General features: G+C 51.6%; 1 protein-coding gene across 1 annotated transcript in view; it reads left to right on the forward strand.

The window, feature by feature from the left end:
• PAPPA (pappalysin 1) overlaps positions 1-21,908 on the forward strand; it is a 234,524-nt gene that overhangs the window by 156,957 nt on the left and 55,659 nt on the right. The window contains exons 11-13 of the mRNA XM_004774071.2: positions 11,072-11,185; positions 12,094-12,229; positions 14,553-14,766. Of these exons, the coding sequence (XP_004774128.2) occupies positions 11,072-11,185; positions 12,094-12,229; positions 14,553-14,766 (464 nt within the window). The remainder of the gene's footprint in view (positions 1-11,071; positions 11,186-12,093; positions 12,230-14,552; positions 14,767-21,908) is intronic.

Consider the following 21,908-nt stretch of genomic DNA (forward strand, 5'->3'; position numbering starts at 1 on the left):
TCCCTTGGCTGCACCTGGAAGCGGGTGAACGGGATTTTCCCCTGCCCGGTGACACAGGCTGAGTTTAACAGAGGTGAACGCAGCTGGGCCATCGCCCTCAGTGCCTCCTGATCGACGTCTGTGCTCTGGAGCCCTCCGTGTCCTCCCCTGTCCCACCGGAGATAGATGTGGAGTAACTGGGGCCGGCGGGTGTCCAGCCTGGACCTCACCGGCCTCGACAGGTGTGGCTTTGGCAGGCTCCGTATCTGTAGAGTGAGCGAGGGCGGAGATGCCAGCCTCCCAAGGATGCACGCATCCTTAGGTCTGCACGCATGTGGTTGCTGGTTTCAGCTTGGCCCTGCCACCTCTCCCAGATGCTTTCTCAGGTCTCTTGAGTACACTTCACCTTTAAAAGAAGGTTAGGGCATCCAGTCGGTGTCCCCTAGAACCATAGAATTGATCGTGAACCATTTCTCCTCCAAGACATGTAGTTTCACTGCAAAAGTGTTAATGTGCTTCAGGACACCGACATCTTCAGTGAGCTCCTTCATCTGTTCCGCTCCAAAGCCTGGCTGCTTCTCGGTGGTCATTTGGATTGGGCCAAGGGTTAGGACCCCAAACCTCAGGATTTTGGACATGTGGGGAGGTGTAGGCCTGAAGATCTTAGACCCTGGTAGAGTGTGGAATACTTAATGTGTTAGGGACAGACCTCGGGGGCATTGAGAGGCTCATCACCCCAAGACAGAGCCCCATGGCTGGAGGGCATCAAATGCCAAGTGATCTTATCTAGAAGTGTCTCCTGGGTGGGGGCCCTGAGGTCCGCAGCTGGGTACAAGGAAGTAGGCATCTCTCCGCTCTGCACACCTGCCCTTGTACACAGGAAATACGTCTTTGCTTGATTGTCTGTCCATGCCAAATAATAAGTCTCAAAATTGAAAGAAAGGCAGTCCATTTCTCCCCCTCCTCTCTATCTCTAGAAGGCAGGCATCAAAGGGGAAGGCTGTTTTGGAGGCCTGGGAAAAGTGATAATTGTTTCTAATGGTCACTATGAGAAAGCTCGGCTTTTCTTCCTCTCTGTGTCTCTTTCTGCGTCTCTCTGTTTCTATCTCTGTCTTTTCTCAGTGCTATTAAGTGTGTAAAAAAGAGGTCGGCGTGGAGGTTGGTGGTGTGTGTGTATCTGTCTGTCTGTCTTTCAAACCTCAGTTGTCCTTAAAGTGCTGTGTGTTCAGGGCGTCAGTTAGGAATGAGAGGCACAGGGAGAAGATGAAGACAGACATAGGAGTGAGGAGAATCCCGGGGTGGGGCGGGGGTACTCCAGGACTCCACAGCCAGGCAAATCTCCACATCTGGGTTTCCAGTGTCTGTATATGCATCGACTAAGACCAGGCACGTGAAACACTTGTTAGAATGTGAGAACCTCCGACAGGGTTCTCTCATGACATCTTTCTTAAGCTATATGGCATCAAGCAAAGGAGCAAATGCTGTTAATTTATAGGACAGAATTTTTGAGTGTTCCCAGACCCAAAAAATAATCTCTCTTTGGCTTTTCTGATACCTAATGAAGGCACTAAATAAGTTGAGATCAAGCACAGATGCTCACAGGCACGGATCAGGGAGCGCTGGTGGCCTGATACGGAGATGCTGAGTGTAGTTCTGGGGAAGCCGTGAGCGGGGTGCCTCTTGCTGCTTGGGGTACACGCTGCCTCTGCAGGACTTGCCACAAACAAACATTGAATGCTGTTTTTGCTTTTTGCCTTCTTTCATTAAAGCAGAAATCCTTCGATTTCTTTCAATTAGCAAAAATGGGTACTAATTTAGGCCTTTCGTTCATGCAAAGGGGTGCAAGATGAACTTTGGAAAAGCAGGGGATGCCTGTATGTAGTAGAAGACCAGTAACATTGTTATTGTTGGTAATTCATTCTTGTATTCAACTAGTCTTGGCTTGAGTGCTGACTTTTGGCTTTTCATCGCTCTTGATACCGAAGAGATCAGAAGCAAGTCCCCATGCTTGCCCTCAGTGAGCTAACAGCCAAGTTCAAGGATTGCAAATAGGTTCCTCTCCTGGGCCATTCCTGACCGATAGTGAGTGGCTTGTCACAGTGTTTTATTAAGATGGATTCTGAGGTCTATACTCAGAGGAGCAGTGTGCACCGCTTAATTAATGATGTCTGTCCTGAGCAAGGGCTTGGGAGGCAACACTGATGTGTGCCTCAACTGTTCCAGTGATCTTGAGGACCCACGTCCTCCCCATGAGCGACCAGCCTGTTTCTCATCGAGGAAGTAGAGGTAATGTTAATACCTTCCTCAGAGGGTGGTTGTAAGACCTAAGCGAAATAATGGACTTGGACAGATGCTGGTGGGCATGAAAGTAATGGGAAGAACCACTGCGAATACCAGTGACTACTCCCATCACTTATTTTGTTGTCCATCAAGCGCATGGGAGCCTGGTGATGGACGGGTCCAAACTTTCGGTGCTTACAAATGAATCCAAGGTCTCCTGGGGCCTTCTCTCTACCACGTGGCATTCTCATGTCCACACCCTGGTCTTTTGGATCAAATATGTCAACCCTGAACCACAAGTCTGGCCTTGGATAAGCCACCCTTAGTTCAATGTGGCAGCATTGCTGAGCCACAGCTGGCGACCTGCACTAGACACTGGTGAAGGGGAGAGAGAAATCGGATGCGGGCACTGCCCTTGATGCGTAAGCATGGAGACAGATGGACAGACAGGAAACCACAAGAGGGGTGACGAGAAGCTACTGGAGAGTCTCCACCCATGGGGTAAGAAGGACCACTTGGCTTTGACTCTTAAGCTGTGAGGAAGTCCCAGTGCCTTCTAAACCTTAGACTTCTTACCTCTAAAATGGGGACAAAAACTGCTTATTCCTCCTAATTATGGTGAGATGATACCTGGTCAGCACCAGTACTGTGGGCTGTCTGTGAGAGTAGGTGCCCTTTCCCTTCCCTAGCGGAGCACTGAGGAGGGAGCACCCTGTTCTGGAAGGGAGAGCCACGCCAGCTTCACAGGGGTGACTTTATTGCATCTGGCCCCTCGCTTGTGGTCTCCGAGGCTTGACCCATGGTCTCCCAACTGGGTTGCCCTCCCAGCGTCTTCGTCTCAAGGAGTCCTGCCTGTCCCTCTTACAACCTTGCAGCTCTTGGGGAAATACTTTGGCATTGGATCTGCATTGGATCTGCAAGCTTGGAAACTCTCCCTGGGGTGTGTGTGTGTGTGCATGTGTGTGTGCGCAGGCGTGTGCGTGCCCTGCACGTTTATGGGTATCATTAGTATCAGCGTGCTCCCCCACACTCCCCCTCCCCATTCCTTTTCCTCTTTTTTTCTGTGAGACCCATTCCCAGGTCCCTTTGGGTTGAAAGAGGAAATTGGAGAGGACGGGCCAGAGACTTGAAGAGCGCTCCCTCCCTCCTGTGACTGACAAGAGGGCAGGGAGATCTGTGAAAACGAAATTCAATAGAAACCTCATGGCATCTCCCCTGTGTGGGAAAATACCAGAACTCCCGCCCCCCCTCCCTCTGTCTCCCCGCCTTTGTGTACGACGTGTGTGGGTGGAAGATAAACTGGATTTAAAAAACCCTTTGAAAGCAAGACATCGTTAACTCCTCTAATTGAAAGCAGTCTTTGGCAAAGGAGGGGTTTGGAGGCGGGTGCTAGATGGGGTGGCAGGTGGTGCGTGGAGTGGATGGGAGCCCCCGAGTCCTGGGGCCACCGAGGCCACTGTGTCTGTCAGCCCATGCCACCCCAGTCACCGCCAGACATCCTGGCCCATCCCACAGGGGCTTACGGCCTGTCTCTACCATCCCCAGTGGGCCCAGTTCCTCATCTATCAGATGTGATGGCCAGAAGCAGATCGCTGAGGATGCCCCCAGCGCAAATATCCGATCTCAAGGCTTTGAGGGGAAGAGCTGCTCTTTGTCACATGCGTGAAAAGAAAAGAAAACAGAAAACACATTGCTGGAATGGCTACAGTAAATGTTTCTGTTACCCCTCTGGTGTTTGTGAAAAGGTGGCTATGGAATTAGCCTTCCAGAGACCAGAGGCCTGGGGTCCAGGCGTGGACTTGGGGGCTTCCAGAACAATCCCACTTCTTGATAGAGTCGACACTCTCTCCTGCCTCGTTCACCAGGAAAAGGCTGGGAGTGAAACGCTGGCAGATGGTCAGAACTGAAGAGCCTTTCAAGGCTTCATCTTCCTCTGTCCTGCACACGGGAAGGAGGAGTATCAGAGGAAGTCAGCAGGGGGGTCGGTTCTAGCAGGCAAGACTCTCGCTTGGCAACCCAGGACTCTTTCCACCCATCACCCGCCCTGGGGGCAGCCCTGAGGGGGCCTGCTCTGGGCTGCTGAAGCAGCTTCTGTTCAGGCAAAATCCCACCTCCATCCTCCCGGACAGTCCTGAGAGACAGGCGGACGGCCCTTTCCAAGGCGGCCTTCATCTACCATTAAGAGTGTGGGCTGAGTTTGAGCCTGAGAATTGAATCCTGGTTCCACTAATGAGCTGTGTGACCTTAGGCAAAGGACAGGAGCCTCAAGTCCTTATCTATAAAATGGGTATAATCCTAGTACCTCCCTGACAGAGCTGTCCTGAGGCCCGCATGATTTAGTGCACACGGAGACCTCAACGAAGCACCCAGCCTAGGACAGGGACCCTCTAGGTGCCACCGCTCTGGCTGTGACTCCTGGTCTTGGGGCACCTGCTGTGTTCTGCCGCCGGGTGACAGGAGCTAGGATTGATGGGAGCTTGAATAACGCACGCTTCTCACCTTGGAAGTCTTCAGAATTCCAAGGGAAAGACTGGGTTCTAAACAACCATTGTCCAACCTGACGGGCGCTGTAACTGAGGTACATAAAGACTGTGTGGACACAACAGAGAGCAGTTAATTCCGCCTAGGGGGGGAGCAGAGTCTCTCAGAGGAGGGGTGATATTTGAGACCGGCTTCTAAGGGTGTGTCACATTTCACAAAACGGGCAGCCAGTGCCTTGGAGGGAGGTGGCGGCGGGGGGGCAGGGGGGAAGTCCGGGCACAGACATCGTGGTGGTGGAGTCCAGGACCTGCAAGAGAAAGTGTCTCCCGGGGAGAAGGGAGCCCCGCTGTGCACATGTGGGGGTACCCACCAGCTGTGTGGGGAGGGGTGAGGCGGGGCAGTGGCTGGTAGTGAAAGTAGTGACAGGGTGGAAACCGGCTCCCAGAGGCCTTTGCAAGCTGTGTCCGGGAGACTCCCCATCCCATGGTCCGTGGTGGCATGGAGGGGATGGTAAGTAGCAGGGCCATGGGCTTAGTTCTGTGCTTTGGCAGGTGAAGTCTGAGGACCGTAGAGCAGGGAGAGCAAGAGGAGGCAAAGACAGTGGTAGCTGGTGCCTTCTTCTCCGTCAGCCAAAGGGGAGGTTTGAATGAGACCAGCACCAGCCCTGGTCCATTGTGACAGAACGCACAGAACATGGCGGCGGAGGGATCAGAGTCTGGCTGCTGACTGTCCTGCACGGCTGGGTAGATGACCTTAAAGGAGTTATTTAAAGCCTCTGTGCCTTGTTTCCTCATCAGAAAAATGGGACAATGATTCCAAGCTCTCAGAGGCTGACTGTGGGATAAATGATATTGTGACCTTGAGACCCGTGGTGGATGCTCTGGCTGTGGGCGTCCTCAAGCTACTTGAGGGCCATTCCATACGACCGCTGCATTTCACAGATGGGGAAATCGAGGGTGGGGGAGAGGTCCAGCTAGTAAGTGACGTAGCCAGAACTGACCCAGCTCCCCTGTTTCCTGTGGGGGTGTTTAGTGTAAGCCCATCCCTGAACATGACGGGATGTCTAAGGCATTCATGTTAAAGACCAAGCAGGAACACAGTCTCTAACCGCCGCCCTCCCCCCCACCCCCAGGTCCTGCAGGTGTTAAGATGGGACTGGAGGACAGTGGCTGCTCAGCTTCCTCAAAGACCTAGAGCTGGGCTTCTCTGGGAGAAAGGAGGGACATGGGCACCCCAATTCCTGTCTGCTCTTTCTGCCATGCATGCTTGGGGAAGAGGGAGACATCTCACTGGAGGTGGTCCTACACACAAAAAAGTAGGATTGAGGGGCTCCCAGCTGGCTCAGTCAGAAGAGCATGGAACTCTTGAGCTCAGGCCCATGAGTTTGAGACCCACACTGGGTATAGAGCTTACTAAAATAAATAATCTTTTTATGAAAAAAGTAGGATCGAGGGGGTGCCGAGCACAGGTAAGGAAAAAGCATCAGTTCTCGGAGCCAAGAAAAGTCTGCATTTAAATAACAGTTTTGCTACCTACTTGCTGTGTTATGTTATACAAGACAGCCCACTCTTCCTTGAGCCCAGCAAAAGTAATGGTTTCAGTAAATTACTCTTCAGTCCCTCTAAGTCTGGAACTCTAAATCAGAAAGCTTATAGACATTGTTGCTTAGAGGAAAAAGTAGGAGGAATTAGAGCCAGACATCTTCTCCTAGCTGTTGGGAAGAGCTGTCTAGAGTCCATTGAATTGCCTATAAGGGGGAATGAGTTCTCTGGTTCTGAAGTAATCAAGAAGATACTGGGTAACCCTTCCTCCAGCCCTGAGAATACCTAAGGGAGGATGCTCACCATCCCAGCCACATCTGCTCTTTGCCTAGCGTCATTATGTGACTTTCTCTCCCCCCACCTGAACTGGATCACTTCTTTTACTAATGTACACATTCGTTCAATGAATATCAGGATTTTACTCTTTCAAAACACTACTGTATCATGCTTTACTGTGACAAAAGAAGCTGCTGAAAGATCTACCGTTTTTTTAAAGATTTCATTTATTTTGGAGAGAGAGAGAAAAGGAGTGGGGGAGAGGGAGAGGAAGAGAGAATCCCAAGCAGACTCCCTGCAGAGCGGGAACCCTGATGTGGGTCTTGATCTCAGGACCCTGAGATGACAACCTAACCTGACCCAAAATCGAGACTCAGACTTAACTCACTGAGCCACCCAGGTGCCCTGAGACCTACCTTAACACACGTCTGGGTGTACAATAAGCTGGTGTTGACTACAGCTACAGCAGACTTCAGGAACGTCATCTTCTGGCTTACTGGAAACTTGATGTCTGCTGATCAGTAGCTACCTTTCCCACCCTCCCCCGGCCCTTGGCAACCACTATTCCACTCACTGATTCTGCGAATTTGACTACTTTAGATTCCCCATGGAAGTGGAGTAATATAATATTGGTCCTTTTGTGGCTGTCTTATTTCCCTTGGCTTGCTGTCCTCAGGGTTCATCCTTACCGTCACATATGACAGGGTTTTCGTTTTGAAGGCTGAGTGATATCCCACTGTGTCGATAGATCCCGTTTTGCTCACCCCCTGGCCTCTCGACGGACCTTGAGTTTGTTTCCACATCTCGGCTGTTGTCAGTAAAGCTGCACTGGGCATGCGTGTGCGCAACGCAGGTGCTAGCTGGGGAACCCCGTCTTCATCTGTCTAGAGGAGGCTGAAGTCTAGAGGCTGTCCGTGTTTTTAGAGCCCCCAGATGTGTTGTACAAAGTGGAATGAGTCAAAGGGACAGATCACAGAATGGCAGAGAAGGTAAACGGTTGCTGCGTCCAGCAAGGGTTTGTCGGCATCATCAGAAGGACCTGTGCCTAACGCATCATCGTGGGGGAGAGAAGAATGACTCACGTGGGGTCTGAGAGGCGCTGACTGGGAAGAGGGGGAGGTTGGGAGAGACACGGAGCTCACTGGAGCCAACGACACTGGAAAGACGGGAGGAATGGAGATGATGCGTGAGACGGAGCTTGCTTCCTGGGGCTGCTGGGGGAGCTTGAGGCCCCAAGGAGTGTGGGATGTGAGTTTCCTGCTTGTTCCCCCACCAGTGTTCAGGGAAATCTAAATTGCTCTGTAATCCTTCATGCGATCACACTTGCTTTTCTTGGAAGGTGCAAAGAAGTGAGTGGATGAAAACAGAGCATGCCCATCGAATCAGTCACCTTGGGATCACACTTGTATCCCTAGTGACCAATCTTGCGGCCAAGGGCAAAGCTCTTTCTCTCAGGGATGCGGAGTCCGGCGTACCACACCACATACCCCCAGTCAGTGACTGCTGAATGAGCAGAATCTGCAAGGTCTATAAAAGCAAGAGGCTTGTGAGCGTTTCCTTCAGCTCTCCCCTGCAACCCGCCCTCCCCACCCCCAGCCTCCCCCCAGGAACATAGATGGTTTTAAGATCAACTGGGGCTTTGGGCAAAGGTTCAGCTGGTTTTGTTTGTTCCTCTCTGATCTGCTCTGACTGTCCCTGGTCAGGATCGCAGCCCGCTTGGAACAAGCGCAATCTAAATAGGAAAACAGGAGAATAAAATAACAGCAGTGTGTACCTCTAAAACCCTGTCTAGTGCTGATAGAGCCGACGAGATAAGAGAAAATTGTATTTAAGCAATAAGAGGGCTTTGTTCATGTCTTAGACTTCTCTGACCGTGAATGTTTTAGATGCAGAGATAAGCCCTTGCCCTTCCCCTCTCCTCCCCAGCCCCCAGCACTCCAGAGATGCACTCCACCCCACTCTGCTGGGATCAGGCAGCTCAGAATACAGGGGAGAGAATTCCAGAACGATACAGGTCCAGTTGCTGGCCTGGGTTTCAAATGCCATGGAGAGTTTATGCAAAGTCTCGCACTGTTGTCAGATGTAACACAATCCACTGGCAGATCTGCCTGAGCTCTGTCCCAGTTGTTTTGTAGAAAAATAAATAAACTGGAAGACATCTTCCAGCCTAATAAAGTGGCTGCTTTGCCCATACTCTCCTTGGTATTAGGCTTCTAGAGATTTGAATAGCAGAAGCCTTCACCTGCTTCTGGCCAATGAGATGGTTGAATCTTGGCCCCTTCTTGTGCTTAAAGAGGTTACCTGTGATATTCGGGAAACTCATACCGTGTGCTCAGAACCCACTGGTTTCTCGGGGAAGGGTGAGGAATTTTGGCAATAAATAGGTTTCAATACTTTTCAGTGTTCTTCATGCAGTAAAGCTCTTTTCTTAAGGTAAACATTACATGGCAGCTGGGTATCTAAGACAGGTGAATGGAGATGCTACAGGTAAAGCAGTAGAGAGAGAACAAAGCAGATCTCACAGCCTGACTCACAACGGACACCTCCAGGGAACGCTGTGAATCCCTCAAAACCTATGACCTAATCTGACATTCAGATGTCAGAGGTAAACCAGGCTCTCCTTCAATGAGGCCAGCATGCCACCACAGAACTTTTGGGATGACTGATCTGTGATTCTCCAAAGCTGACTAAGCAAATCATCTTCCTCTGGGGTTTCGAGAATGAATTGATGAAAATATTAACAGTAAGGGACACAGGTGAAGCATACGTACAGGACTCCATGTTACTTTTGCAACTTTCCTGTAAATATAAAATCACCCCAGTACAAAAAAGAGCTCATTAAAAAAAAAAAAAAAAAAAAGCACTGAGATTGCAGTTGTAGATTACAACATAGGCATCACGTATTTTGTCTTGAGTTTGACTAATGAAATTGATATATGACTTTTCCACTCTGTGTTTCATCTGCACTCTGCACTCCTCTATAGGAATCTCTGGGCGATATATGGTCTTGCTTTGTGTGATTTTTATAAATGACATCATATTGTACCTGTCCATTTATACCTGGTTCCTTTCTCTGTCTTGTTTTTACTTGGTGTTAAGTTTTTACAATCTCTCCATTGAGGTCTTGAACTCAGGAGTAGGGCTTCTGTTTTCAGTGGCCGGGTCCCACACTGGACCTGACATTAAATATTTCTAGTGTCCTCCCTATATATGAATCTAATTCAGGCCTCGTAAGAGTTTTTTGCTATATAGAAAATCTGTCACGTGAATATTTCTTACCTGATGCATCCCTTCCCCAGCAGATGAACGTGTAAGCTAGTCCCAATTTTTTGCTACTACAAATATGGCTGGAATAGGTAGCCTTGATTCTTGTATATATATATATTTTTCCCCTCTTTTTAAATTTGTTTTACATGTACATGTGTTTATTAGGATTGATATTAGATTATCTTTCGGGTTTTTTTTTTTTTTAATAGCTTTCAAGAGTCTTAGAGTCGCTAGGTCAGCCTTTCTCCGATGAGTGTAGGGAGACCTGCCCAGGTATAGGATATAGGGAGACCCAGATCCACAGGGGAGGGTAACAAGAGGGGCCACATTCAACGTCAGAGGAAAAACACGAATGCCGAATGGCCTTCTGCGGAAGGTCTGACCAATCTCAAGAACAAGCCAGTTGCTTCTGACCTTTTCCATTGTAGAACTTTTCTGTTTTCTGCTGTACAATTTACAGTAGTACGTGCTGGTGTCGTGCCTCCATGGGTATCTATGCTCAGTGTTCCCTGCAAGTTCCTCGGCATCCATCTCGTCCCACAGTGCTCTGCAAAATGCTGTCTCCCAACAATAGGACTTGAATAAGTGAATGAACTGAAGGACGGAATAACATTTGGATACACAGTAGGCACACATAGACTCAGTGCGCGTGCATGTGCACACACACACACACACACGCACACACACACATTCTGTCTCTGGAGGATATGGTCATCCTGTCTGAGTCTTTTCTCTGTCCTTAATACAGCTCTGAGCACAATGCACAGATCTGTGCTAAAATGGTCTGCTTGCAGTTCAACACTCGGTGAGACCCCACCCCTTATCCTGCCTTTTCTGCCACCTTCCCCAAGCTCTAATAATACCAGGCAGCTTAGCACATTCTAGACTTCTCCGTTCCCCTGAGCCTTTGCTCCTGCTCCCTGCAACTGTACTGCCCTTCCCCTGTGTCCGCTCTGTTCTTCAGGATCCAGCTCAGAGGTTACCTCCTCCAGCATCTGTCCCCACGAGCATTTCTCTGTCACCTCTGCCGCCAAAACATGTTGTCTGTTCTGCCCTTCATGGTGTTAAGGGCTCCCTGTGCTACAGCAGAATGTGGGCTCCTGGGGCAGACTCCCGTCTGTGCACCCCTGTGTTCTCCTGTGGTGCTCAGAACAAAATAGGTAGGTAGGGAAGGTGCATCTGATTGAATTTAGTTTAGCTGTGGAGATCCTCTAAAACATTTGTTTTTTTTCTTTCTCTCTCCCCAGGTGTGTCGAACCAAGGTGATAGATCTCAGTGAAGGCATTTCCCAGCATGCCTGGTACCCTTGTACCTTCAGCTACCCATACTCCCAGATGGCTCAGACCACTTTCTGGCTCCGGGTAAGCCAAAGCCTCAGGATCTCCAGGAGTGGGCCCCAGGAAGCACCAGCTCCTGTGACCCTTTCGCAAGATGGTTTGTCTCCCCACCGAGGGTGTTAATTGTAAGGACAGAGAACAAAACACTTAGCAGTAGGAGGCTCCCTGAAATAGAATCCCTTTGATGCGCATGGAATGCCCCTCATCCTTCTTGTTTTGGCAAAGACTTTGGATATCTTTTGTCTGCCTGGAACCTTCTGTTCATCATTCAAGGCCTTTTAAGATTGTCTTCTCCTCCTTGAAGTCTTAACTGATCCCCACAGAGAAGTGACTGTTCTCTCTCTTCTAGTCCTGTACATGTCCGGTCGTCTGTCGGATGACGCTTGTCACGTGGTATTGTATCGCTGTCATTGGGTCCATCTTCCTGACTAAGGATTAGGGATTGTACTGACTTTTGATCTACATATCACTGACCCACTTTGAACTCCATGGTCTGCAGAAAGGCAAGGGCCACGTCTTCCTTACCTTTGTCTCCTTGATGCTTTGCACAGAGGCTAGGATAGAGAAGGGACAAATAATAATAATAATGCCTTTTTATGTGGTCTTAGGGTATGCCAGACCCTTTGTTCCCATTATCTTACTGGAGACTCACAGCCACCCTGCGATCCAGTTCTTTTACTTAATATATCACTTCGGAGTGAGGGAACTTAGGCCCAGAGAGGCAGAGCTGCCTTTCCCCATCACACAGCTCAGCAGGTGCAGAGCAATGTTGGAGCAGTTTCTGACTTCAGAGCCTGGGTTCCTCACGGCCTCCTTGTTCCCATTACGGACCCATGCCGAAAGGCCCAGGCCCTGCATGGAAGATGCTTCTTGCAGTCCCCGCCCGGTGGCCTGAGTGCATGAGTGACCCTCCTGTGCCTTCTGCATTTCAGGCATACTTTTCTCAGCCAATGGTTGCCGCAGCTGTCATCGTCCACCTGGTGACGGATGGCACCTATTATGGGGACCAGAAGCAAGAGACCATCAGCGTCCAGCTGTTTGATACCAAAGATCAGAGCCACGATCTCGGTGAGCACTCTATCATGCAGGTGGCTCTCGGGACCGTATCTGCCTAGGGTGGTTCAAGGAGCCACCAAGAGCTAGTTCTTCCTTCGTCTTTCCTCTTTCTTGCTTCTCTGTTTGAAGTTCTGCTTACCTTCAAATCAGGAGGCTTTCGTGTATCCCGAGAAGCCTGGATGTGGCAGATAGGGGGTTTGGGGGCCACAGTCCCAGTCCTCCCTTCAAGAGCTCCTTTCTACCAGGCATCCTTAATCTTGGGCACCCCTCTGATCCTCAAAAGGCCCTAGGATGGAGACTAAGCAAAGGCCCTTTCTGCAGATATCAGCATCTGAGGCCCCAAGAGAGGCACTGAAAGACCCCGGGTCACATGGCCAGGTCTCTGGAATCCTAGCCATGGCTCCTTCCCCACCCCAGCCCCCAACCCCGTACAGGGAGGTGTCCCGTAGCGCCCCACTGCGGCAGCCATGCCGTTCCTGCCGGCACCACCTGAGGAACTCCCCCACAGGAGGAGGAGTAAGGAAAGACCAGGAATGGGAAGGCAGGTCAACAGCCAGGTCCTGCGTGCTGAGAGGCTGCCTCCGCACCGGGCTGGGGTAAGGGACAAGGCCAGAGTCGTCAGGCAGTCACTTGCACACCCGTCTGTGCACCCATGTGTGCATGGGGCAGAGGAAAGAGCGCCAGCTCCAGGGCCGACAGCCTGGGCTTCCGTCCCGTCCCTGCCATACCCTCGGCTCAAGAAGGTACATGCTTTTCTTGACCTCAGAGCCCCTCATGTGGCATCTTGCTCTCCTCATAGACACAATGGGGCCAACGGTGCCACGTCATTGTCAGAGCGAGAAGGATTCCTCAGGGCTGTGGTGACAGTGCCCCGCGTGAGCGCCCGCACTGGGAAAGCCCTGTTGTCCCTCCCACATTTCCACTCGAACTCCGGGTAGCCATTGCCAGTGTCTGGAATCCCAGGCCAGCCCCGGAGGCCGGCCTCCCCAGCTATGGCTGCGCCATTCCACAGAGAGCTTGGTTCAAAGACCCGTATGAAGCCAGCAGGCACGGGGTCATCTCAGGGTCAAGCAGAAGCCCAGGGAGCAGGGAGAGGATTTTATTTTGTTTTTATGTTTACTTATTTAGTTAGTTTTAGAGGCAAGGGAAGTGATGGGGTTGGGGTGGGGTCGGGGGGGGGGGGGGTCATATGAATAAGGAAGAGAAAGAAAACCCCTCTGGACTTATCTGGATTCCAGAGAAAATTCCCTAAGTGAGAAGCAAATATTTTCCTAGCTGTCGTGCCATTGCGGCGGGCTCTGAGGCGTGGGGAAAGGTCTGGTTCCACAGAAGCGGCTGGGATCCCATGACCCAGTGTCTGAGGCTTCCACGTGTCCCCGTCCCTCCCCGCAGTGTCCCCCGGCCTCTGTCCTCCGATCCTGGCACCCCTTGGGGAGCCTTTGCTGTTCTGAGGGACCAGAGAAGGGCGCCTTCTGGATGGGGAACTGGACGTCCCCAACAGTGCAGGCCTGCCGGGATGCACACGGATTCAGCCCTGAGTTTGGTTGCAGGAAGTGAGTTTTGGGAGCTTGCCGGACTCCCATCATTAGGTAGGCTCAGCCGTGATGTGAACCGAGGTCCATCCGACCCCAGAGCCGGTGTCTGTTTCTCCGACTGTATCCCACACGCCAGCATTCCCTTCCCTCCTCTGGGCATGCCCTTCCTCTCTGCCTCCTCCCTTGCTCCTCGAAGCCTGGGGACCTGTTCCCCATTCTAGAAAGAACTGAGGGCTTTGGGATGGGGGCAAGCCCAGGCTCAGCACGGACTGTACATGGCTGGCTGTTGGGGGCCACTTCCTGTCCCTGGTTCCCAGGGTCACCTCTGCAGCCCGGCTACTGCGGTCCGGACCTTGCGGGACTGCTCTTGGGTTCCTGGACTAAAAATGAGGGCAGCCTGCTGCTGGGGCTGGTGTGCACCATCTCTGCGGCTGACTGGGAAGGCAGCCTGGAAACTAGCAGCTCGGACCATCCAGCACAAACTGCAGCGTGGGAGGGTGGTGCGGCCCGCCATGCTTCTGTGAGGGGTGGCCCCTGGGGGAGGGAGAGAGGCTGTGGGCGCTGGGTGAAGGGAAAGCTTAGGGGGCAGGGAGGCAAAGGGATTGGAAAGATTTGGAACCAAGAGAAAAAGGCAGACAAAGAAACTTTCAATCAAACTCAAAATCCCCACTGGCCACCCAATGGTGCTTTTGTGCAGTGACATGAAAGAGTCTGGGGGCTTCGGGAAGGGCCCGTTGGGGAGGGCGTGACTGGCCTTGAGTAATGAGCCTGGCCCCTCGGCCCTCTGTCTCTCCTGACAGGCCTCCATGTCCTGAGCTGCAGGAACAATCCCCTGATTATCCCTGTGGTACATGACCTCAGCCGGCCCTTCTACCATAGCCGGGCGGTTCGTGTGAGCTTCAGTTCACCCCTGGTCGCCATCTCGGGGGTGGCCCTCCGCTCCTTCGACAACTTTGACCCCGTCACCCTGAGCAGCTGCCAGAGAGGGGAGACCTACAGCTCTGCTGAGCAGAGGTAAGGGACCCTGTGTCGGAATACCCTGGGCCGTTTGCTAGCCAGAAGCAGATGGAGGAATTCCGGAACCGCGTAGACATGCGTGTGGCTGTGAAAAGTCTGTGTGTTTCTCCCTGCTCCATCCTCTGGCCTCTGGCCGGCTCTGCCTTTGGGCCTGGGAGGCCCACACGTGTCTCTGGATTCCAGGGGTGAGGGAGGGAAGCAGGAATGTGCGCTGGTGGAAACATTCCCTCACCTGGCTTGCAGTCCCAGTGCTGACGATGGCTCGCTTGCGAGGTAGACATTGCTTCCCCTCTCTGGGTCTCAGCATCCATATTTGGACAAAGAGAAGAGAGGTGGGTTAGCTGTCCTGCAGCTCGGAAATACTGGACTATTTATTTAGGGGATGGAGGGAGCCTGTATTTTCTGTGTCTCCGTTCACCGTATTCCAGCATTACCCCCACCCGTGCCTCTGATCTGGTGTCTGCTAATGCCCCTTGTCTGAGCTGAGAGAGGGTGGAATTTCCTGGAAAGAGTAAGAGTTTGGGGGATACTCTTATGTGGGTCTGAATGTGTCCCTTCTTGCGTGTGTGTCCATGACAACTTTTCTGAGTCTTGCTTTCCCATTTTTGGATAAACAGACGACCATCTCTACCCCACCGGTGGGTCATGGGGGTTCAATGGTGCGCCAGAGAGCAAGGCCCTCTCGTGGACCGTGAGGCACTATGCCAAGCTGCTCTATTAATACGGGGTATTTATGGCCACTTGCTGATCTGACAGGGGTGCTTCTCTGCCGAGAAGGCCCCATGAAGCACTTAAAGCCAAAAGAAGCTCTGGAGATCATCTAGGACATCCAGAGTGTCCACACTCCTGCATTGCCCTCTAGAATTCCAGGGCCCCCAAGGGAGAAAGAAGAGCTGGTCCCTGCTCCCACAGCAACTCTCACGTTTGTTTAATGAGATCCAGAAGGAGAAAGAGAGATTGAGGCATGGGGGGTGGGGGCCGTGGTCTTGGTGGGTTCCCCCCAGAGTGAGGCCCACTGAAAGGCAATCGCCCCCTGCCCTGTGTACCTGGGAGCAAGGAAGGGAGAGGATTGGGGGCGGGGCGGTGGGGGCAGAGCACAACACCGGCTTTCCCACGCCCCTGCCACCACAGGGGACACAAAAGGTGGTTGCAAAACCCGCATTGTTTTGCACCCACTGTCTCTAGCTTCTGTTGTGCAAAGTCTGTTGCAATCGTGCGGAGGCAAAAGAGCTCCTTAAATATCCCTCACTGTTCTATTTCACACTAAAGGGGCTTTTTCATCTCTGGCTCTCCAGACTATAAAAATAAGTCAATTCTCAGAACCCAGGGAAACAGTGTTGATGGGCAGCGTCAACCCATTAGACCTTTTCTGCAGCGCTTTCTTTCCCCGTCCTTAACCAGCCACCGGGACCACGGACGGGCAAGCTGACGGAGGCCAGCACTGGCTTCTTTGAATTCTTAATTAACAGTTCCTGTGCCCGAAGTAAACAGTTCAAAGTGTCTCAGCTCAGAAACAAATCAACTTTTTTGCAGCTGTTGGGTTCTCTGACTGGTGGCAGGAGAGCACCGGGAAGGGACAAAGGGTCTCACTGGTTATAGGACTAGGAGCCCGTCAGTCCGCCTCTCTGGGGCTCAGCTTCCCCACCCATGGGATGATGGCGGAGGATGGGGTATTCCAGTTCTGACATTCCGTGCTTTCCACGAGCCGGGAGGGAGAAGGAGGGGGAGGACACCGACAGGCACTTCATTACCTGAATCCATTATTTTATTTCATTATCACACCTGTCCTGTGAGGTGTGGACAAGAGACAGTGAGTCAAGGCCATCCGGGCAGTAGGAGGCAAAATCTTGCTTCGTCTGCCCCTGAAAGCCACGAGGTACTCATCAGAGGTACTCATCAGAGTCAAGCACGTCCAGGAGAGAAGGGGACTGCTCACGGGTGAGCATTTAGTGAGGGGAACAGCTCGAGGTGAGGGGCCCGTGGCCCTGAGGGCCTCCGTGGCTCCGCCCTGAGCGTGGACCTGGCTGAGATGGGCCGAGCCCCCAGGGCCACCGCTGCGGGGCTGGGGGGGGGGATGCTCCAGAGGCCAGGGGCTGGGGAAGGAGGCAGCGGCTCCTGTAGAGCTGGAGAGGCACTCACCCAAACAGTCAGGACCGCACAAATGTGCAAGTGCATTAAAACAAACAAACCAGGAGGCGAGAAAAGAAAAATAAGCAACAACTGTAAAAAGCCACGGGATGTTTTTCTTCATTCTCAAAACACCAAGGTAAATAGCATCACTTTTTATAGCCCGCGCTTCAGCTGGCTCTGGTAGAAACAGCCCACTTGACTCTCAGCTGGTTCCCGGGTCCTGAGAGGGGCCCGCCTCGCCTCCCCCGCCGCCAGCCCTCCAGCCCTCGCGTCCCCACGGATCCTCTTTCTTGCCGCTGCTGGCCCTTCCCCAATGTCCCCACCCACTCGGCCTCCTCTCCCACCCTTTCCCCTTCCCGTGCTCATTCTCTTCTCCGGAGAGCAGCGCGGTGCCTCGCGGGCTGCCTGGAGAGGAGCATCCCTAGAGCAAAATCAATCCGGGCCGTGGGTTCTGACCTAGAGTCAAGGCTCTCCAGTCCCCGGGGCAGCACTTGCACTGAATCCAGAGGCCCACGAAAACAGGATCGGGTTTCCAGGGAGAGGTCCAGTCCTGGAATTCTAGCCAAATCGCAGCACCACACCTAAGGGGAAGAGGGAACGGCGGGGGGCTTAGCCATGGCGGTGGGAAGTTAAGAGGCTAACTCCGTGAGGAAAGCAGCACTCACGGACTGAGGCTCCAGTGTGTCTGACACACACACACAGACACAGACACACACACACACACACACACACACTATCCTATGGTTCTAAACAGAGACTAACCAGCTTATTATAAAATCCAGTGGGCCATGTGCTTACACAATCAGTAAACTCCCGTCCCTCCTTCCTTCCTACCTTCCTTCCTTCCTCCAACCCCCTTTATTGTTTGTTTGCATTCTTTCTCCCTCTACCGCAAACTCGTCCCACTTCCCATGCCAGCCCACCCGGAGGAGGACAGTTCGGCCAGGGAGCTAACTGTGAGAAAGGCAGCTCTAGGAGGACATACATTCTTGAGTCATTTCAGCCCGCAAGGACTTGGATTGGGCGGGGTGGGGGTGAGGATAGGTGCCTACAGGAGCCCACCCAAGGAATATCCATCAGATAACCATATAGGAAAATCACGTGTGAGATTCGGAGCCCAGGAAGAAGCTTCTTGTGGCCAGAGACCACAGGCTTCCCTAAGTTATGCAGCCCACGTGAGGATCAGCCCCTCTCAGAACACCTGTTGGGAGTTGCTGGTCTGGGGGATACGCCTCATGGATGGAACTGAGCTGCCCGAGCCTGTGTCTCTTCAACGGGACCAGTTGCTCCTGATTCTTCTCCAAGATGTTGTTCAACTTCTGCTCCCATCAGAGGTCCCCTGGAGTTCCTCTGCTTCCACATCCTTGTCAATAATCAGGATTATCAAAATTTATTCTCGCTCTCCCCAAGAGCTCAGAGATTGTATGTCTCTGTTGTTTTGTCTTCATAAAACTGTGGTGGCTGAAAGCTGGGAGGCCTCCACCAGGTTCTCTGGTTCTGCATTCTCATCTGAGGTCCAAGCAAGGGACGTGAGCTCCCCCGAGCCACCCAGCCGCTCAGCAGCAGAAACGGCATTGGAATTCACTTCTCAGGCCTCCTGGGGCAAAGCACATTCCTCTTCATCAGAAGTTTCAAGACCGCTGTCGAATAGGCCAGAAAGGACCACACATAACTTGTGTCTGGCCCTCTCTTCTTTAATAAGTTGCCAACATTTAGCTACCAGGAGTGTTCGTAGTAAAGACATGGGTAGGTCTGGAGACACGACAGGGTCGGTGCTGTGGGCCACCTGAGCCAGGAGTGACCTGCTGCTGCTCTGCCGGCCCCCCTCCCTCCCTTGGGCACCCCAAGAGCTGCTCGCTGCCATCCTGACCCTGCAGACCTTGACTTTGCCTCATCACCATTGGGCCAGCGCCTCCCTGGCTCCAAGGATTCCAGGGTGTGAGACCCTTTCAGGGTCAGCAGCCGCTGCATTCCTGGGCAGAGAACCAGGAGTCCTATCTTGATCATTCTTTCTCTGTCTCACTTCCCAGGGACCCTGCGGCCCTCCTGCCAGGAGCATCTTCCCTCCCTTCCCAGCATGGACATGCTGTCTTATTCGCTGTCTCCATCTGAGCAGCCCAAAGTGACTTATAAACCCCCTTCGGGGGCACCTGAGTGGCTCAGTGGGTTAAGCCGCTGCCTTCAGCTCGGGTCATGATCTCAGGGTCCTAGGATCGAGTCCCACGTCGGGCTCTCTGCTCAGTGGGGAGCCTTCTTCCCTCCCTCTCTCTCTGCCTGCATCTCTGCCTACTTGTCCTACTTGTGATTTCTCTCTGTCAAATAAATAAAATCTTTAAAAAAAAAAAAAAAACCAAACCCCTTCTGTTACTTACTGTCCCCCACCCTGCCCCATAATGTAGTTGCAGCAAAGCAGCAGAATATGGGAGCTAAGCCAAGACTCAAGGGACACAGCCAGGAGTGGGACCCTCACCAGCCCTTTACCGCTGGTCTTCTGTATTCTGCCTGAGCAATACCCACCCATTCTGCTGTCTGTGTCTGGAGACCAGTGCCTTGGGCTGCCACTTCCAGTCGGTGATGGGAAAGAATTAGGCACAACCAAGTCAGCTGCAAGAGACTGGGAGCAGGGGACAACAGTCGAAAAGGACTGCTGCCACGAGCAACTCCACAGTCTCACTTTTATTAGATAGAAAACAATAGCGAATAGGAGGATTGATGAAGGTCAAACATTAATCCCGTCTTGCAGACAAGCAAGAAGGAGGATGAAGTTTATAGTTAAACACATTCAAAGGACTCATCTAACTAACACCGGGCGCTTCTGGGAAGAGAAAGGAGCACTAACGGATAAGGGGAGCAGGTGGTTTTCGTTCTACCCTGAGCTGACCGGGCATTCCCGGCTGCCCGGCTTCTGTGAAGGGGCAACCTTCCGCCCTGAGCAAGCCGGGCATCCCCAGCTGCCCTTCACGGGGCATCGTCCTTCTCCCCAAAGACCTGTTGCCAGTATATGTATTTCTTAAGGCCATATCTAAATGTGCTTGGTAACTAGCAAAATCCTCCAGGGGTTACAGTTTAAGTAACAAATTGTTCTGAGGGGCAGCAGCACTGGGCTGTGGGAACAGCAGTGGGGGGATTGGCTATTCAATCACTTAAGGATATGCCTCTATGTGGAACTTGAGTCTATAAAGAAATAAATATATTTATTTACATACAGGTGCACATATAAATATATTTGTGTGTCTATGTATGTGTGTGTATATACGTACATATATATACATACACATATACGGAAAAAAGACAATTTCTAAATATCTGATTATCTTTGTGTGGGGGGAGGGTGTCCCCATCTTTGCCCAGGTGTGAGAATTTCATTGACAAAAGCATCTATGTCCCCTCCCCCATCCCTCAGATCAGCCAGCTTCCTCCCTCTGAGAAGAGTCTTCTTTTTTTCCCCTTCCTTTGTTATTTTTTATTGCTCATCACTGGTATTAAATCCCCCCCCCCTTTTTTTTTAACGAAGCCAGAGGCTTTTCTTTTGTTCCTTGTTTTTGTGTTTCAGCAATGACAGGGCTGTGTCAGGGAGGTATTTGGGAGGGGCACGTGGGGGTAATGTTTATCATTTTTGGACAGTGTGTTCCCACCACCCTTCCAACTTCATTGGAAAGCAAAGAGAAGAGCAGGGGCTTGGAGGACAGGCAGGCAGACCTTACTGGTTTCTGTCCACACACAGGGCCTTTGGACAGGCAGCTAAGCTCACGGAGTCTCACATTCCTCTTCTCGAAAATGGGAGTAATTGTACTACCTCAAGGAGTTATGGTGAGGATGCAAGCCAGGTGATGCGGATAAAATGCAGTGGCTGATAGCTGGTACCCATGACCTTCCTTCCCCCTATCCTCCCTATTTTCAAGCCTATAAGCCAGGCACACACAGATGTGCTGAGCAAACAGGGATGTCCCGGTCCCCACAGTGTGTTCTGGAAGACACTAGCCCAGAAATCTCCTATTGGAAAAGGTTATCAGAGTTTGGAAAATCATAGCCCCTTTTAGAAATCCAATATGGGTATCAGAATATTGAAGGTTCTGAGAAGTCCTGCAATTGTGTGTGTAGGGTAGGGGAAGCTGATTTATTAATCCAGTACTACCAATTCTTTTGACTGTGAAAACTTTTGGTCAGATAATTCATGTGACCAGGAGATACTTTCCTTCTACAGCCCAGAGAGTCAGAGTAAAGAAACTACATTCTCTTACAGCATCATGGTTTCTAAAGTATTTCTCACCCATGGGCCCTTTGATTATACGAATATGCTGAGTTCCATTCTGTCCAGGACTTTCGTGCGTGCTCTTTACCCTGCTGGGGATCCCTGCATGGCATATCCCTTCATTTCATACAGGTTTTAGTTCAGATGTCCCTTCCTTGTGGAGGCTTCCTTCCATGACCCATCTGCACTTGGGTCACGGAAGTCATCTTCCAACAGTCATCCTCCATGATTTCACCTTTAGTGCCCTCTCTGTGCACACAACTATCTGAAACAGGCTTCTTTATGGCTTTTCTGGAGCGCATGTCCTTTCTCCTCAAATTTGCAGGTGGCAGGCATCTTCTATATAGTCCCATTGTCTAGAACAGTATAGCAAGGTTCCTCTTCAAGGTCTGTTGAATTGGTGAATGAGTGGCTGACATGCTATCCCGTTAACACTCCTGAGAGATGAATTGGCTTATTGCTTCCATTTTGCAGATGGGAAGACGGAGTCTCAGCATATGATGTAACTTGCCGAGGTCAAACAACCCATAAATGGCATTGCTGGGATAGGACTCTGATTTGCCCCGTTGCTAAGGCCTGTGCCCTTTCCACGTCAACAAATCCAGTTTTGTTTCCAGTCTATTCTTTTTCTTAGGAAGAACATTAACGTGCAGAGAAATGGGGGTGGGGAGCAGGCACATGCTGCTTTTCTCTTCATGGCCCCCACAGCCCAGGACAGCCCGGAGCCTCCCAGTCTTCATCTCAGGAGTGTAGAGCA

This window comes from Mustela putorius, unplaced genomic scaffold, assembly GCF_011764305.1.
Source record: "Mustela putorius furo isolate JIRA1106 unplaced genomic scaffold, ASM1176430v1.1 tig00537301_pilon_pilon_pilon, whole genome shotgun sequence".
Lineage (NCBI taxonomy): Eukaryota > Metazoa > Chordata > Mammalia > Carnivora > Mustelidae > Mustela > Mustela putorius.